The following is a 19383-nucleotide window of genomic DNA, read 5'->3' as shown; positions in this document are numbered from 1 at the left end:
GAGCTATCTTCTGAACAGATCAGAGTGGATTTATGTTCCTTAACAGCTCAGTCTACTTTAAATTATCACCTATAATAATAAAATTTGCTATTTCTTTGATTTATATGGCCACCCAAAAAACAGAATAAAAACAATAAACAAAAGTATAAATAACATAAAATAGCAACTGAGCAATTACACTAACAATAATCCCAATCAACACAGCCAAGAAACCAGTTTACCCATACTATCAGGTGGACTCCACTCTCTTAAGTTTTTCAAACGGAAGCTGAATACACTGAGTGGGGAGTGATCTAAAAGATTCCTTCCAATTCCTACATTCTGTGCTTTTGCTCCCCACCACAAGGGAAGTTCATGGGAGATTTGAGCAAATTCCCTCTCTTTTATGTCCTGTGGCCACAGAAGACTGAAGCAGCAGAGATTTAAGGAAGTGATTCTGGGTAGTGTGTACCACTGTATAACTGGTGCGGCAGACAGATTCTGTTAAATGTCTTAGTGATAGAGCAGCAGATCCATGGAACTGCACAAGAATTGCAATGAAAATAAGCAGTTAAAAACTGAAATACTTAAGCAGCTTACACATATTATTATTATTGCTATCCAGATGGCTTTTTCCATACACTTCTAAATAGTCTTCTGGCAAATGTAGTGTAACTGTAACAGAAGTCCCCAGCACAGTGAGCAAATTTGAATTTTGAGAATGTTACTGGCACTCTCACAAAATGGCTGCTGGGAGAAACTGCTACTATGGAGGAATACAACCAGTTACAAAACACCAATTTACCAGAATGCCCCCTACTACACCCTCTAGCTTCCTCTCCTGCAGGCCATGCAGGACCTTTTGTTTATTCTTCTGGGCAGGTGATCACATCACTTCCAAAGCACTTCACCAGAAGCCACCAATCATTTTTATTCACTGTGAAAGCGCATGGGACTCTTTAGAGCAGTGGTTCTTAAACTGAAGGTAATTCGGGTATATCCTGAGGGTAATGGAGCAATTTGTAATTGGTGGTTTGTGAGTCAAGGATCCAGTTTGGGACTGCCATGATACTTCTGTAAAACAAGAGTAAGGTTTTTGGGGATGGGTGGGTAATGACATTTGAGACTAGGGAAAGGGATAATTGGGTCAAACAGTTTAAGAACCACTGCCTTAGAGTCACAGAAGCATTTCTGAAAATAAATATAATGCTGGAGGCTATTGCTTTGCTTTGTGCTATACCAACTTCCTGCCCAATTTCAAGTATATCTACACTACAGAATTCAAACTAGATTGTAATTTTTTCCACTTGGGATTGCTATGAAAGGGGAGAGGACTCCTCCTAAAGACCAACATCCAGGATATTCTGGAAGAGATCATAACATCATGAAAAATCTATACAAGTTTATACAGAATATATATAGAACACCTAAGGGACATCTACTGTAACTGAGCAGTACTTTCAAGATGGTCATGCGTAAATGGTAGTAATAAGAAAGATGATTAAAGTCACAGACAGCATTCCAAAGAGTTTAAAGTCTCAAGGCATACAGAAATCTATTTGACTCATACTGGAAATTCACATTTTTAAAAGTCCCCTGAACTCATTAAATAATCGTGTCCAGATGTAAGCTCACTGGATGTGCAAAACTGGTCACAGAAAAAATGTCAAGTTGTTGGCCACAATGTAACTCACAAATTACATAGTACATTTCCTCTGACAAGAGAAAAGTTGGAATAATGAAATCATTTGTTCCTACAGTAGCCCAGAGCAACTCACAACATACAAAATTCTGTGAGTGACAGAAGGCGTGTACTCACATGCATGTCTGCGGTTGTTTGGATCCCAATCAGCATGCCGCTATTTTAAATTCTCTCTTTCTGACATTTTCTTGGACCTGAGCAGAAATGCCGGCAGCCCATGATTTACACTTAACAAAACAAAGCTACCTCCAAATGAAGTCATAAATCATTTGTTTTATTAAAACTACACACTGTTTAGGTAAACATTTCAAGTTCAATGCATGTTACGGGCCTAACAATTGGAACATATGTGTCAGAACAAACAGCACTGTGCATGCTTTGGAATCTAATTTTTGTTGCATTGGCAGAGTTGACATTACCACATTAGTCTGTACTTTTATCAACACGAAAGTGGGTGAGAGCAGGAGCAGTGCTATACAAAACATTCTCTTGGTTTCTTCAAAAGAGCCAAAATAGCATTTTTGCCTTTGTTAATGCAATAATCCTAAACACGAGGTGGGGGAGAAAAGTTGAAATTTTATGTGGCACAATTATCTTGGAAGTTATTGTGAATCAAAACTGATAGACTGCATAACTGCAGAAAATCTTAATGCAAAGAACAAGCTACTGTTTGCACATACAATGAATCTGCAAGTTGTGTGGTGCTGATACATGCAAAAAAGGTAATATAAAGACAATATTAGTAAATAGTACCCTCTATATCTTTCAGACTAAAAAATTGCAGCATTCTGAACATTAGTACCTAGTCTCTATTATGCCCAATATTGAACGTTTAAGACATGACACATTTCAGGGCCAACTTCACAAAAGGTGGGATCACCATAAAGCAATCTGCTTCAGCTCATCAGCCACACTGGCTCATGATTCCTTTGTTCTAATTGCTAACCATGCCATGCCTGCATTGAATTTTGTTAGCAAAACAAAGTATGTGCAAATAGCAAAATATATACTGTAGACTACCTAAGCCAGCCAGCCTTCTCTAACCTCCTCCCTAACATACGGCCCCTACCATTCTTAGCCAATATAGAACTGAAGTCCCAACATATATGGAGGACTCCAAGTTGAGGAAGACTGACCTAAATGAACATCCATGCTATCCTTTTTGCCATAAGAGATGTAAATTTTACAAGTTTCAAAAATAGGCATTAGTAATCACAATGGCAGTGTTTGGATGATCATGTCCCAGCTTAATAAAGATACACAGGAATGATATGCACTCATGGACAATCACTTTCTTCCTCCTTTGCACGAACAGGTGAACAAATCAACAAGTCTCAGTAAACCACAGCCTCTTATAACCAAATTGGGAATTAGCATTAATGGCTTCTAAACAAGCTAGGATATAGAATCCATCTTTAAACAACGGCTTTATAATTTGTCTTGTTCGAAAGATACTAGCTATAGTTTCTCAACCCAAACTATGGTTCAGTGCAACTTTTGGCTTGTTTTATCACACATAAAGAGAGCCAGTTTGATTTAGTGGTTAAGGGTCCAGGCTAGAAACCAGGAGACTTGTGTGTTCTAGTCCTGCCTTAGACACAAAAACTGGCTGGGTGACTTTGGGCCAGTCACACTCTCTCAGCCCAACTCGCCTCACAGGGTTGTTTTTGTAGGGAAAAGAGGATGAAGGAGGAGTATTAGGTGCATTCACTGCCTTATTTATAAAAATAATAAAGGTGGGATAAAAAGAGCTTTAAAAAAAACACTTACATGCATGTGGGAGGATTATGCATATCTCCAATTATTAAGGACATGCAGTACTTCAGATTTTATTTGGAAGAAGTGGTTAGGAATGCAGCCTGGTCTTCAACTCAGTCCAGAAGCCATGTTGGCTTCCAGGATCACACAGCAGAAACTCCCTGGCAAAAGTCACAGTGGCTTTAACAAGTCACCTCTTTCCAATCAAAATGGAAGCAATGCACAGCACTGCTGTTGATTAAGCCAAAACTGGGATAAGGGACTAGGTTTTCATAAAATATAAGATTTGGTCAGTCTCAAAAGCGGTACATGAAAGTCAGATTCAATATTTGTTAAAACTAGTTATCACGTTGCCTGCTAAATTCAGTATAGAAAGTATAGTTTTATTATAATAAAAGAAGAACACACAGGTGTTCTTTGTTCACACCTAGTGCTAACTGAAGGGAACATTCAAAGCCGGTCAGGTAGGTTTCATACATCACAGGTTTTAATATTCTACACAGCAAACTAAAACCAATCTTCTGTTTTTACAGTAGAAAGGAATTACTTTAATGATCAGGGATAAAGTATTGTTAACATAAGAATGTGTCACTTTCAATACCTTTGGTTGACTTGGGTAATATTCAGCATTCCATGTGAAACTTTGAGTGTTTCACTGCTGAGAATTCAGAATGAGTTTTATCCCCAAAGAAAATGCACATCAAAAGAGATCAACTTAGAGAGTTAATTTCTTTCCCTTGTATTTAAAAAGGAAACTTTTTACCAGCTCTACTGTACCTGAGCATTTTGAAGGAAATGGTTAGGCTGGGATGTCTGAAGAATCATGATCATTTAAAATGGAATCATTTTTTTTTCACTCCCAAAGTGCTTGTATGTCTCTCTGTGACTAGAAGAGACTGGAAGACATCTTTACCACAGTGGAAATACACATTCTCCAACAATTCTAAACTTAAAGACACCTTCTGTTAACAGAAGAGTTACTACAAGCAACTTCCAAGGGTAATTTTTAATCAGTACAGTCTACATTACTTAAAGGATATATACACCCAAAGAAAATGGTTTGAAAAGTAGGCAGGCAGAATTTCAGGGTGGATATGTGCCTGTAGACTGAGGTATAGTAAAGATTTTTATGTATTACTTCTGTTTGGGAGACTTGAAAGCAAAGCAATAACGGGAAAATTAACCACTATTAAATTATAATTGTCAAATAGACACCTCTTTTTAAAGGTGAACCATCCTTCAATTAATTCTGAAACATTTTCTTGTATGCCTGTTTGTCTCCAGTTTCTAAAATTAATTTAAAAACCACATCATCTTCTGCAACTTCCAAAGAGATAACCAACAGGAGAAAAATATCCCTTACCAAACTAAATTCTAGAAGAGAACCTGCAATTCAAATACAGTAGAGGCAGCACTGAAAAATTGTAAGAATTACATTTTTGCAGATAACTATAGTCCATTCTATGTTTTAGAGTGCAAGTTATTTTGTCTTCTAAAGAGCTGTTGTAACAATCTGGCACAATACTGTAGGAATGTTTATAACTTCTGGGAGAAAGCAGGGCTGTGGGGGTGGGGTGGGGTGGGGGAGTTACAGTCTTTATTGTGCTTGAACTTAATTGTTTCAATATTTTGCTCCCTTATTCTTTAGAAATAATAAAAAAGGACACAGAAGCCAACTACATTCATTCTTCATATCTACTATCCCACAACCTGGGATTTCAAGGTATCTCTTAGAACTGAAGCCAGAATCAGTGGCATATCCAGTGCTTGGGTTTCAATAATGGCAGACTTTTTCTCTTTCTCTTTTTTAAAGATGGTATGATCTTAAGTCTACCATGTTAAAGTCTTCATTGATGATGGTGATGTACAGATTTTCCAAGGAATTCCCTAGGAAGAAAAAAAATCAGCTGTTTATTGTGTGAAATATTTTGCTATTTTAGGGTCATCCATTTTCTTCCCAAATTTAAGATTTGTGAGCATACAAGACAACAGCTCTCTTTCCAGGATGGATCAATGGTGGTTTTTTTAAATGCTGTGATAAGGGGAAAGCACAAACAGCTTATCAAATCTGTGATCTGATCTTTTCTAACAGTGAATTCCTGTAGGAGTTGTTTGCCTTTACATAGCTGGGAAAAAACTGGGGCATAATGGATGTGTTCTGGAAAGAAAAATAGGGATCTATATCTAGCAAGATTAAAAACAATAATGGAATTGGTATATCCAAACCAAACTAGGCATGGTGGAGACTCAGTGCATTGACCTATTTGCCCATTCACACATAAAGCAGAAGTTGGGGTGTGTGTGTCAGGAAGACAAGATACTTCATCTTGACCCTCAAGCTTCAGGGACTGTTCCCCCAGGCAAGTTGACTTGCTCTAAGACAAGAATATGAAATAAATTAACAGATCATAAGGAGGGAAGCGGGACAGACACAGTTCTGCTCCTTCTGTTTACATCCATGCTTTATGCAAAAATGTAATTTCTGCCTTTCCCACCTTGTTGTATGCATAAGTGGAGTAGGCATTTGAGTAAACGCAGAGCTACCCAATCAGGTCTTGTTTCTCTCTCAGTTGATAAAATATTAAACAAATTTAAATTATGGAACTCTGAAGAGGAGATGTGGACATACCCTTACACACCTACAGAGCAAAAAAGTCCTTATACAACATTTATGTCATAAAAACAGTGTCAAAATATTCCATAGTATCTCCCTCCTCCACTGTAATACAATACCACTGGAAAAATTACCCTCCAGATGTGATTGAGTACATCTGCCAGGACTGCCAACCAGCTCAGCTAAGACTCCCATTATCCATATTATTAATTACCCCTTTAGTTACCGTAATATCCGAGGTAGTTCTGGGCTCTTGTAGATGTATTTATGCCTGTAGCCCAGGTCTGTGTGAAATGGAACAAACTGTACTTTGTAATCACGAAAGCTCCGAGATGGGGCAGCAATGTTGTATAGCTGTAAAGATGTTTAAAAGCAAATGCAAGATGACAAAATATGGACCTACATAATCCAACCATAAATATTATGTAAAGTAGTGATATTTTTATTTTTGAACCAATTATGCAGCAGCCTGATCCACATTCACCATTTGTTTCCAACAAAAACTATAGGCAACTATACCACCTGTATTCATGAGAATATGCTTTCAAAATTACTTCAAGTTGGATACCTACAATATCTTTTGATTATTCCACTGTACTAATAAGGTAGTTTACAAAACTATGAAAGCACAAGATTTCAATCTAATCTTCAAATTTACAGACTCAAGTGGGCATTTGAAATCTTGTTTGTACTGTATGGATCTAAACTACTATTTCATCATATTAAAATTAAATACAAGATAGTACAAGTCTTTGGATCTAAGAAGTTCAGCAAAACTGGTTACAGAAAAAGGGTCCTCAGCATTAATAAAACATGGTAATTTTTCAGATAATGCACTGTTATCATGAATGTACATTTTGATGATGTTTTGATGTTGAATTTTTTAATTGTTAGTTTTCTATTATTACTTTTTACTGTACACTGCCCACAAATTTGTGAGATGGGCAGCTATATGAATATGATAAACAAACGAACAAGTCATCCTGGCCAAAGGCCATGGAATGATGAGAGTTACAGACTAATACATGTGGAAGGCACTGAGTTGGATAAAATTCAGTTTTCTCTTACATTCATTTTCCTGATTTTTCATTCTATAGTACACAAAGAGGGAACTTCTTTGATGATTGTACAGACTTAACTGTTTCTGTCTCTAGATACAGGACAGTTATCAGTTCCCACTTCACCAATTCCAACGATGATAACTAAAACCAAGCACTGGTAATAACTCCAGATTAACTAATGTTGAGTTTAGAATATAAAACCATGCACATGTCACACTATATTTCACATCCTCCTCTGATGCCCCCTCTACAGAAGAAACTATATCCATCTCATTCTCAGCAATTTTAAAAGCCTACTGTGCAAGAAGGGGAATAACACTATAGAAAAAGATTGCTTCAGCACTGTTCAATGACAGACAAGGCTGCAGCTTTGGATCTTAGAATGAGAAGGGACCAAAAGATTATCGAGGAGGAACACAGAACCAGATTTGGCCCATGCTTTTCTAATTCATCTAGGATGACTGATATGTAAACAAAAACACAGTTTTACAAATAGCTTTCTGAAAGGGAATGACAATATAAAAGGACATATGGACAGAGTTAAGCCATCTATCTCCACCACCACAACCCTCTGAAAATGTTTTTCTTCCAGTAGCAGCAGTCAAGGTTGGATGTGTTATCAATGATCTGCCCCACAGAAATTAAGTCGCAAACATCCAAGCCCTCTGTTACTATTCTAACTCTTTCAAGATATTTATAATGTTATGGCAGGGGACAGGAGTTAAAAGATGAAGCAGCACCTTTTTTCCAAGATGAAATGGAACAACAGGATCATCTTCAGCATGAAGAATAAGCAGAGAGCATGAAATGTGCTTCACACTGTAAAGAAAGCACACACCAAATATAATTAATCAGGTATATTTTTAAAAATACAAACAAAATCATAGGTATCCAACCTATGACTCTATTCAAGATTAACTAATGCAAAGTTCAGAATCAGAGTTTCTGAATAATGTTTTTGCACATTATTTTATTTTGCAAGTTTGATGATTTGAAAAAATAAGTAATTTTGCAACAGTCTTCCAATGCAGATTATTTGCATTTGTGCAATTTCATTCATGAAAAAAATGGCTAAAATAAAATGTGCTTTCCAATCAAAAATGAAATAGCTTGAAGGAGTACAAGTTTTAATTTTCCAAAGAAACAACTATAAAGACCAAAATGCCTCACGCAAAAGGCTGTAAGTCTGCTAAACAGAAGGTTTCTGTTTGCTACAATGAACTCCTGGCTTTTTGGAAAAAAGTACATTTTCCTGAGGCCAAGGTAGCTGACTTGGAAAAGCTGAGATAGGTTCATTCATGGGACCATAACTCTGTGTAAACCTTTCAGGATAACAGGTTTTTTTTCTGTCACTGGAAACCTCAATCAGCAAGTGGTGGGGCGGCGGGGAAGAATCAATAGATACAATATTTACTTACTTCTCATCATTGGCAAACTTTATTCCACTTGATGTGATAGGGTCAAGGAAAAACCAGTCAAATCCTGGGAAATATCTATATATCTGGAAAAAGTTTGCAAGATGTCACAGCCAAATCTTCTGTTTATGGTACAGGCTTATAGGAGTACAAGGAGTATACTTTAAGAATTTATAAACACAGCATTGTTGTTAGTCACAAATTTTTCATGCCTTGTTTACATCCCAATTTCACTACAGATAGTCCTTGCTTAAAGACCCTAATTGGGACTGGAATTTCCATTGCTAAGCAAAGTGATTGTTAGGCGAAATATCACATGACTGCACTGCTTAGCGATGGCAGTTCCAGTAGTCCCGGTTGTGATCGTTAGGTGAGGACCATGCTATCATTAGGCGAGGACCTCACACTTCTGCCCTGAGTGAACTGCCGGCTCAGTCCTGCTGCCTCCTCCCTGACCAGGCCAGGCGAGCTCCCTTCAGCAGGCAAGGCTCCGCCACCCTGCTACACTCACCTCCACTTCAACTCCCCCCACCCGCCTATATCCCCCCATCTCTGCATTTTTGGCCACCCTAGACTCCACTACAATCACCTACCCCTGCTGCCCTCCACCACCCCCAGCTGACCTCTGCTGTCTTCTTCCTCCCACTGCTGACAAGGCACGCAAAGTCCTTGCATGGTGTCATGGAGGCATCGTGAAGGGCTAGCAGCTCCCTCAGCCGGGTGTGCCCCGTCATCAGCGGAAGAAACAAGATGGAGAAGGTCAACTGGGGGGAGCAGAGGGCCACAGGGGCAGCAGAGTACAAGGTGGCAGAGGTGCAAGGGGGAGTGCAGGGTGGTGGGGGCAGCAGGGGCAGCAGAGTGCAGGGTGGCCAAAAGGGCACAGATGGGTGGGAAACAAGTGGGCAGGGGAGTTGAAGTGCACAGTGCACTCCTAAATGCAGGTGGGCTGCCAAGTGCCCAAATTTTGATCATGTGACCACAGGGGTGCTGTAACGGTCATAACTTTGAGGACCAGTCATAACTACCATTCATTCAGTGCCATTGTAACTTTGAACAGTCACTTAATGAATGGTTGTTAAGCGAGGACTACCTGTACTGCAATACACTCTACATAGACTCACTTTGCAAAATGCCTTGAAGCTAAATTGGTAAAATATGGCAACTGGTTTGCTAACTAATGCTAATGCTAACTAATGCATTACACTGGGATCACATTATGCCCAAGCTGATTGTCAACTGCTTTCTGGACAGTTTAATGTGGTTGGTGCTAGTATATTGGCTGGTGCTAATGTATTGGCTAAATGGTTTAGGGCCTGCGTATGTGATGGGGGCATCTCTCACATTATAAACCCGTTCAGGTGTTTAAAATCTGCAGGAGAGTCCCTTGCTGAGATCCATCTATTATGCTCAGGGTTAGGGTTAACATTTGGACCCTACTCTTGCCACCCTTAGGAGAGCAGTTAAGATGCATCCCTTTAGCAATGACTTGGCACATAAACTGAATAATGGTAATATTAAAACAAAGAAGCATAATAATGTATCTTACCAATATAAGTATATAGCTGCCCTCTCAAAATGATTCAGTGCAATATACAATTAAAAAATGGAGTACACAAATGTCATAAGATATGAAATATAAGTATTTTTATGAAAATATTTTCAAAAGTCAACATCAAAATTTTGATTTTACATTATTTCATTAGACCGGCCCACATTTCTTGGTATTACCTGGACTGGACAGTAGGGGCAGGAATTCTTAACCTATTCTTTGTGCTTCTGTAGCAAGTGGCAGAACTGGGCTGACTTTAGCAGGGTCAAGCCTATTTACTACTTGGACATGAGCTTCCAAGAAATATCAGGGCTGTAGGCTAGACTGGGAATTTTAAAAAAAAAAACATATTCTGGAAGATGGTAATGGCAAACCACTTCCGTAGTATTGCTAAGAAAACTATATAGATGTGCTCGTGAAATTACCAGGAGTTAAACTGGATTTGAAGATGATTTTCCTCTCTTGCAGCAGTGAAGGAAATGCTTCTTGGGATCATACTGAGTCCTTCAATGCAACAGGAGGAGGAAAAAGGGAGGAGAGGCTACAACTCTTTCTTCTAAGGTTAAAATTAAAGAAATTTATCTTTACTGGGGGATCATTCTGTTGTGGTGGACCTTTTGATAAGAAAACGTATACTTTTTAAAAACTGACCAGTGTGATAAAGAGGAAGCAGCTTTCCCTTCCCTGCTTTAGTTCTATTCTAACAGTCTCATCACTGTTACGCTTACACATAACTCCTCTTTCACACTCTCATTAGTGTAGAGTGGCAATTCATTATAAATGGAAACAGAACTTTAAGTAGAAACATGCACTTCCTCCAACTAGCCCAGAGGTGGAGCACTAATGATTACCCCAGACAGGGATTTTAAATAGCACCAGCTATTCCGAGGATGTCAGCACTGGTCATGGGGTCTCTCTACATTCAGCAGACTCCTTCTTACAAGGTGCTACTCTAGAAGATGCAGTTTACAGTTTCCTGTGAACTCCAAGGTTAGGATTATCTGATGTTTCAAATTCTATTCAAAATTTATTCAAAGTACAGAATAACACTCACTTATAAGCTCCAGTATGTACATACAGAATGTATCTACAACTCCTTCAATGCATGCTCCCACTGGCCATGAAGTTGAAAAGTGCACAAATATCACAGCCTATCTCCAGAGTGTTAATGCTTATCATATATTCTTATGCTCCTTTCTAAATAATTTGAATTCAAAAGAAGGCCAATTACCTGGAAGTGTACTACCAGAAATCTCTTACAAATATTTTTTGCAGAATATACCCACTTTATACATGAAACTACTTCAGACCTTCTGGGCTGGAAAAGCTCATGGCAGAGGAAACAGTACTTTGCATGGATGAGAAAAAAATTGAAATAAAAAATCTTGATATAGGTTGCTTATTGACTACTTCAGATATGTTGGAAATTTCAAGTAAACCCAAAGATGATAATATAAGATGGGAATTTTAGCATGTAAATCTGTACTTGCCACTGAAAAGGGATGGCTTTTTGCTTCTTCACGTATGTTTGTAAAAGGTGATTCTAATACCAGGGCATCTGGGGGAGTTTCTGAAAAGTAAAGAGAACAAATGCTGTCCGTTTCAGCCAAAGTACTGGTACCTCCCTGCAAGAATCTGCTTTGTACCTACCTGGAAGGACATCTGAGTAGTGCAGAGGAATACAAATCCAGAGTTGGAACTATACACAGAGATATGATTACAAGAACACTTTCAGGTGTTCAAAAATTTGCCACTATTTTCAACTTCTGTATGGATGGAGCGGTATAATTACATTTTTTTTAAAGTCAACTGGGCAAAATCTCAGGGCAGTTATCTGAAATGAATAGGCTTTGGCTTCAAGAGTTCAAAAGGAGAATGGGATATCCTGAGCTTTGATGGCAATCTGAATCTCTAAAATAAAATATCACAGGCTGAACAACTAGAGTTATCTTTTGGAGGTACAAATGCAGCATTTCTCTGCTAGATTTGAAAAGTGTTAGGCAGATCCATCCACCACAGAAGAGATGTGCAAAGAGGCCTCAGAGCTTTATGTAGCCTCTGAAAACTGTTAGCACAGCCTCCAGAGACCTTCAAACATTATCAAATTACATGTGAGAGAAGAAAACAAGAGAATACTTATGTTAAATTAATCACACTGAAATAAAATATTATTTTTTCTGGCCTCCTCTTTCAACATTGCGCCTGGCATGCCAATCAACAGTCAATTGTAAGACTTGGCCTGGAAAAAGCTGCACACCATGATGGAGTCATTATGTCCCTTCTCACACTTTAATAAAAAAGGCAATGTTCACTACTAAATGCTGACCCATCTTTGAGAAAAGAGAAAACATGGATCATATGAAATGCTCCTTGATAACATCATGTAGAAAAAGCCTTCTTACCTCTTTCACAAAGACGTCTTACTAGGTTGGTTGCAACTCTAGGAGAAAAAAAGAGTTAAGCACTGATTACAGAGAGCTCTCATCTAGTCATCTTCTTAAACCATCTTCATTACAACTTTATCTCATTTATCTCTTACTTTTAAAAACATGTCATAAATGACTGGTCTGACACATCACTTGATCATCAAAAGGCAGCAATGTGTAAAATTCCAGGAGCACATACTGAAATAGTCCCTCCTCTGGGGTAGTGGAATTGTGGAACCTCTAATATGAGGGCATGACATAAATAACAGCTCTCTCTCTCTAATCTGGAAGCTCAATTAAAGATATGCTACTCATAGATTGTTAGTAAAACCCTATTCATGTGAGCAGTTTCACACACCTCTCTAGTAGCAATTAAAGTAGAAAACAGTAAAGTGCTGCCTATCATTTATATTGCAAAGTTAATCAAATAATGTATAAACTCAAATTTAAGTTGCCTGAATGATATTCATCTTCTCCTTTTCAATCTAAAGAAGCACTTGTATAAATCTAAAAGCTTATGACTTTCTCTCATCTTAAAAATGAAATGCTTTGGATTCCAAGTTCCTCTCAGTGGACCCATGCTGAATATGGGATATTTATATTGTCAAATAAATTTTGATAAATTTCCTGCATCTCTGTTTTGCAAACCCACCCCACTTCTCTGGAGAATTTATGGATTTCACTAAAGGAATTCTCAAAAAACACACAACCCCTTGATTGGAGTCTTTTTGTGAATGGAAGGAGTTCTTCTGTATATTGAAGGGCAACTTAAGTCCAACCCCATAGGAAAAAAAAACACCCAACACAAAATGAAACCACTTTATCTCATTTATAATACAGTAAGAAAAACTACATATGGGAAGTTTAACCCAAAATCTCAAAGAATCAGGGGTATTTACTGATTACATTTCTTATCTCTACTTTTAATGGGTATAGTTCCATTAGAAGAGACTCTATCCCCTCTTTTTTAAATAAGGCCCAATTGTATTTCACTCTCTTCTATTTAAACACTGAAAAATCAATTTCCTCCACCTCTTTGGCCTCCTTTGACTACTAACAATAACTAATGTTTTGAATTTACCTGTGTCTTTGGCAACATCTGCACTGAGAGCAGAGTTCAGGCAGTATGTAATAGAAAAGGAACCACAGAGCCAATAGCTGTAGCACATGCAAGTCTGAGCTCATTAGGAAAAGTTATGAGAATGTTCCCCCCATGTTAGAAAGCAAATCTTCAGAGCTGATCTAGGGTCAGAAGGTAAAAAGTAAACACTCCTTTGTATTGAGAGTTTGACTTCTGATGACTGTATGGACATGTCTATGCAGTTTTCTTGGCACAATAAGAAGAGTCACTGCTTTCTTCCATATTTTTTTTTACTTCCCATTTTAGCCTATAGCCTTGGGTTTTCTTAGTGGTCTCTTATCCCAGTATCAACCTGGCTTAGCTTTTTTGAGAGATCAGCCAAGGTTAGTTAGGTGCTGCCACCTGCTACAGAAACATCATAAGATATGGAGGTTGAAAGGACAGTCACAGAGAAGTAGAGAGGAGAAAAAGCTAAGGAAAATTAATTAAAGGAATAGTAATTAAAAACTGGGGGGACGCGGTGGCGCAGCGGCTTAATGACGCTGAAAGTTGCCGGCCAGAAATGGCTGACGCTTCGGCGGTTCGAGTCCAGCCTTCGCGTTAAACAGGGTGAGCTCCTGTTTCCTCCCTAGTTCCTGTCAACCCAACAGTCGAAAATTCACGTGAGTAGATAAATAGGTACTCTCACTCCGGTGGGAGGAAAAATGCTGGCGGCGCTTGCACGGGAGTCGGGAGCAGTTGCCGGTAAGTGCGAAACCGCGCTCGCCCAAAAAGGGCACAAAGCAACGGAAACCCCGCCTCCTGCGCTCGCCAGCTGGGCTCTGCTCTAGGAAGGAGGCTCTGGCAAACCACTTCCGAAACAATTGCCTTGAAAACTGCAAGGACTCGTCCAAACAGTCACTGCAGGGTCAGTAATGACTGAGCGCAGACAAAAAAAAATAAAAAATTAAAAACTAGCTATCTATACTTTCCAAAATTATTTAGTCTATGCATTGAAACACAAATGATTAAATTGGCATCTTTTATTATTTTTGTTATTATTTTACAGAAATGAGAAAATTAAATACTGTAAACCTGGGCAAGTTGAGATCCACTTTCCAGTGGCAGAAACTGGAGTCTTAGGGATACTTCTGCCAGCAGAACATAAATTCTGAATGAAGCCACTAACATTATTCTAAAATTTTGCTTAGTATCATCTGGAAAATAAATTCTTACCCAGTTCCCAAAGAGTGTCCCCATATATAAACTGGATTGTCTCCACTTCTCGCTTTTATCCAGTCAAATACATGAAGAGCATCATAGGTCATCCCACTTTCTGAGGGAGTGCCTGTAGAGTCTCCCCATCCTGAAAGAGATAAAAATAAATATTCCAGGAATCATGTTTTAAGCTGGTAATCAAAATATAGAGTTTGGTTTCATGTTTCAGTTAAGACCAAAGAGCACAATGAGTCAGGACAGTGGAAATGAATAGGTGAGTTCTTAATTACCTTTCATTTACTTGGACTTGGCTAAAATACACTATAAATTGAAATGGAATTGACTTAATGCCAGAACTAAAGTTGTACCAGCTGGATTCCAGTATGGCTTGAAATTTTCAACTAGATTTTTCCCACTGATAAAATTGTTTTCGCTAATGGAACTAAGTGGGGCAAGTTCTTCCACACCATCTCAGAACTACAGCAAAAACTTCCCGAGAGGTTTCCCCAACATCTCCAAACAGATTTTAAGGATTACTGGCAGAGGGGGCATAATACAGGAGAAATTCTTTGCACTTAAAAAACTAGCATATGAAAATATAAACTGAGTTATCTGCCAGCTATGCTGGCTCTAGTTCCATTGGAACTAAAGCATCTTAGAATTTTGTGTTAGGACTACAACTCCTATAATTCTTAGCATGCCCTCCCCCCCCCCCAGCTAAGAATGCTGAATAGGAATTGTGGGAGTTGCCATCTCAACACATCCAAAGGGTGCCAGGATGGGGAAAGCCACACTAAAAGATGACCTTCAATTGCAGCAGAATTCTTGGAAATATCTGCTTTACGGTACTTTGAGTTTGAATATGAGGAATGGAGCTGACTTACAAGCTGAACTAAAATACAAAACCTTATTTGTGAAAACCACAAAGCTAATTGAAGATATAATAACATTTCTTTTAAAAAAATTAAATACTGCTCAGGAAAATTGCACAAAATAAGCAGACCGTTATGCCCCTCTATGCTCTGGTTCTTCCTGGCAGAGAAATATTCTCCATTAAACTGACGAACCAAAAGCCCTGTTTTAGGAACCAAACTCTTTCTATAAGACTCTTTCAAGTTCAAGCCTGCAGACTTTTAGGAAATCTAAGATTATCTCCTGTTTTAAGCAGTGATGAGGTTCACTTGTTAGCAGATTGAGTAAATGTGGCTTTTATCCATACAACATTTGAGAAAGACAAGATATACTGCATGAAGATCTGTAATGCAACTGGAAATTGTTGAAATATATATATTTAACAAGTGTCTATTATATTGTTTAGCTTACAAGACACAGCTGAAGTCGTTCAAGCAAAGTTGTTATACATTAATGGGAAGATCAATCTATAGAAGTATAGAATATTCTAAAAGTATTTAGTCAAAATGCATGAGAGAAACTAACTTTTTTTTAAGGGCTGGCACAGGACTCACTGCCTACTAAGTAGTTTGAATAACTACTTGAAAACAGCAAAAAAATTTCATTCTGAACTGTTTTCAGCATGAAACTTTGCAAAACTCCATGAAATATCCTTTTGAGTGTGAAACTGCTGCTGTGATATTAAATGGGCTGTTTCAACCATTCTGGAGTGTTTTGAGCTGGGAGCAGAATTAATCTGAGTTCAAAACACTGTTTTGGGATCAGGATTTCCTGTTTCACATTCAAAACAGCAGCTTCAAAATGGGCTGTTACGTATAGTTTTTCATTTGAGATCCAACATTTTGCATACTTACTGTTGACTAAACTAAACAATTCTATAAACATTCTGTAATTCATTTATAATTTATTTGTAATTCATTTATAAAAATGGAGAATTGCTGACTATTAACAGAACATGCACCATAATCTTTGGGATTAATAAGGTCCCCCCCATCAAATTATGTGGTTAATGAAATTCAAGAAACAGCCAGTAGGTTATTTGCTTAAAACAAAACAGCCAACCTTATCTGGGAACAAAAGGACATTTCAGGATAAACATATCGCCTAAGAATCTTACCTCGATAATCAAATGTGACCACATGATAACCAAGAGAGCTTAAAACCTATAAGAAAAAATAAGCAACTCCAAATAAGTTTAAGAAACACTTTTAAAATAATACATCACTATATGTTAACACATTCCTTCACTTTGGAGGAATACACAATTTTCTATGTACAAGGTTCTCATTTTTAATGGAGAGTGGGGATCATTCAAAGATGCAATCCTTCACTGCAGTGTGGAATGGAACAGGCCATAAAAGGTTTATCACTGACAGAATACTGTTCAGTAAAACACAATTTTGGGTATCTTCTTCTTATACCTCTAACACTTATTTATGTTTTCCCACATCATAAATTATAGAAAACAAATACATGTTGGTTTTAATAGCACTGCATAACAGCATTCAGACCATATGAGCAACAACATTGCAATTCCTACCTTGTAAAGTTCCACACGATGATCCCCTCCTCTGTTAAGAAACATTGTGAAAGTTAAAATCAAGGCAAAACATTATGTTAATTTTCTAGTGTCAGTATAAAAATGGGCTGGCTTTTAATGAAAAACATACTCATTAGATGTAATTCAGTTTAAATAGCACATCTAAGAGCTACTGATGTCAATAAATACTAACTTAAGACTGCAATCTTAGCTACTTGCCTGGGGAGAAGCATCGTTAAATGCAATTTACAAGATAATTCTATACATGCCTATTCAGAAATCAGCCACTTCCTCTGAAATCAAAATTTGAACTGCAGACATTGAACTAAATTATGTCCAACTGTAATTAAAGTACTTCACTGATATAAATTTAACATTGCCCATCGAACTCCCTCCCTCTGCCAGAGTCAAAACAACAACCAATTTTTAAGAGGGAAACATTTTCCCATCTATAAAATTACGTTTTGAATACTTGCACAGATTAGAGGATTTGGAACAAAGAAACCAAGCTGAAAAAATGTTGCTCTCTTCACCAGCTTGCCTGTGTCCTAAAATTTCCCACCAAATATCTTCCAAGGGACTTCCTTACTAGTAACCAATATTTAATCACAAAGAAGACGGGTTTCTCAGTTTTGCAATGGCTTTCTTATGAATGGTTCGTTCGTTCGTTCATTCATTCATTCATTCATTCATTCATTCATTCATTCAATGTATATAGCCAGACACATCTTGACAATGACTCTGGCACTGAATTTATAGTCTCTTTGCCATTAAGTTAAAATATCTTTTTAGTCACATCTTTCAATTTACATTATCTCTTAGTCTTCATACAGCACCATTAAAAGATCTACAGTACAACAACATGATGAAAACCTAATGACTTAAAAAATAAACAAAACAAAACAAAAAACAAGCAACACTCTCCAAAGGCCCTTCAGGACAGCCCCAATTTCAAATGCTTCTGAAAGGCTACCAAGTTTGGAGCTAACCTGATCTCTGATGGCGGGCAGTCCTAAAGATAATGCTGTGCCATAAAAGGCTTTATGTGCTAAAACCTGCAGTGGGAGCAAGGACAATGTCCTCTCACTCCAGGCAGGGCTGCTATTGGAACTCTGATGTTAATTGCACTAGGTTTTAAATGTATTATATCCACTTACAGTGGGGAAAAAAAGTATTTAGTCAGCCACCAATTGTGCAAGTTCTCCCACTTAAAAAGATGAGAGAGGCCTGTAATTTTCATCATAGGTATACCTCAACTATGAGAGACAAAATGGGAAAAAAATCCAGAAAATCACATTGTCTGATTTTTAAAGAATTTATTTGCAAATCATGGTGGAAAATAAGTATTTGGTCAATATCAAAAGTTCATCTCAATACTTTGTTATATATCCTTTGTTGGCAATGACAGAGGTCAAACGTTTTCTGTAAGTCTTCACAAGGTTTTCACACACTGTTGCTGGTATTTTGGCCCATTCCTCCACGCAGATCTCCTCTACAGCAGTGATGTTTTGGGGCTGTCGCTGGGCAACATGGACTTTCAACTCCCTCCAAAGGTTTTCCATGGGGTTGAGATCTGGAGACTGGCTAGGCCACTCCAGGACCTTGAAATGCTTCTTACGAAGCCACTCCTTCGTTGCCCGGGTGGTGTGTTTGGGATCATTGTCATGCTGAAAGACCCAGCCACGTTTCATCTTCAATGCCCTTGCTGATGGAAGGAGGTGTTCACTCAAAATCTCACGATACATGGGCCCATTCATTCTTTCCTTTACACGGATCAGTCGTCCTGGTCCCTTTGCAGAAAAACAGCCCCAAAGCATGATGTTTCCACCCCCATGCTTCACAGTAGGTATGGTGTTCTTTGGATGCAACTCAGCATTCTCTCTCCTCCAAACACGAGGAGTTGAGTTTAGACCAAAACGTTCTACTTTGGTTTCATCTGACCATATGACATTCTCCCAATCCTCTTCTGGATCATCCAAATGCTCTCTAGCAAACTTCAGACGGGCCCGGACATGTACTGGCTTAAGCAGGGGGACACATCTGGCACTGCAGGATTTGAGTCCCTGGCAGCATAGTGTGTTACTGATGGTAGCCTTTGTTACTTTGGTCCCAGCTCTCTGCAGGTCATTCACTAGGTCCCCCCGTGTGG

General features: G+C 38.3%; 1 protein-coding gene across 2 annotated transcripts in view; it reads right to left on the bottom strand.

The window, feature by feature from the left end:
• Positions 1–1934: 1934 nt before the first annotated feature.
• Positions 1935–19383, bottom strand: part of ABHD12 (abhydrolase domain containing 12, lysophospholipase) — a 47417-nt gene continuing 29968 nt past the window's right edge. For both annotated transcript variants that reach the window (XM_088148947.1, XM_088148953.1), the window contains exons 5-13: positions 17235–17265; positions 16812–16857; positions 14801–14930; positions 12481–12518; positions 11569–11648; positions 8533–8615; positions 7855–7933; positions 6280–6407; positions 1935–5326 (exon numbers count right to left, since the gene is read on the bottom strand). In XM_088148947.1, coding sequence (XP_088005073.1) covers positions 5287–5326; positions 6280–6407; positions 7855–7933; positions 8533–8615; positions 11569–11648; positions 12481–12518; positions 14801–14930; positions 16812–16857; positions 17235–17265 — 655 coding nt within the window. In that variant the 3' untranslated portion in view covers positions 1935–5286. The remainder of the gene's footprint in view (positions 5327–6279; positions 6408–7854; positions 7934–8532; positions 8616–11568; positions 11649–12480; positions 12519–14800; positions 14931–16811; positions 16858–17234; positions 17266–19383) is intronic.

This window comes from Python bivittatus, unplaced genomic scaffold (genome assembly GCF_059951505.1).
Source record: "Python bivittatus isolate LINGU-HERP-01145 unplaced genomic scaffold, Pbiv_v1 ctg000020_np1212, whole genome shotgun sequence".
NCBI classification, from domain to species: Eukaryota; Metazoa; Chordata; class Lepidosauria; order Squamata; family Pythonidae; genus Python; species Python bivittatus.
The sequence above is the reverse complement of the archived record's forward strand: the minus strand, read 5'-3'. Positions and strand labels throughout refer to the sequence as shown.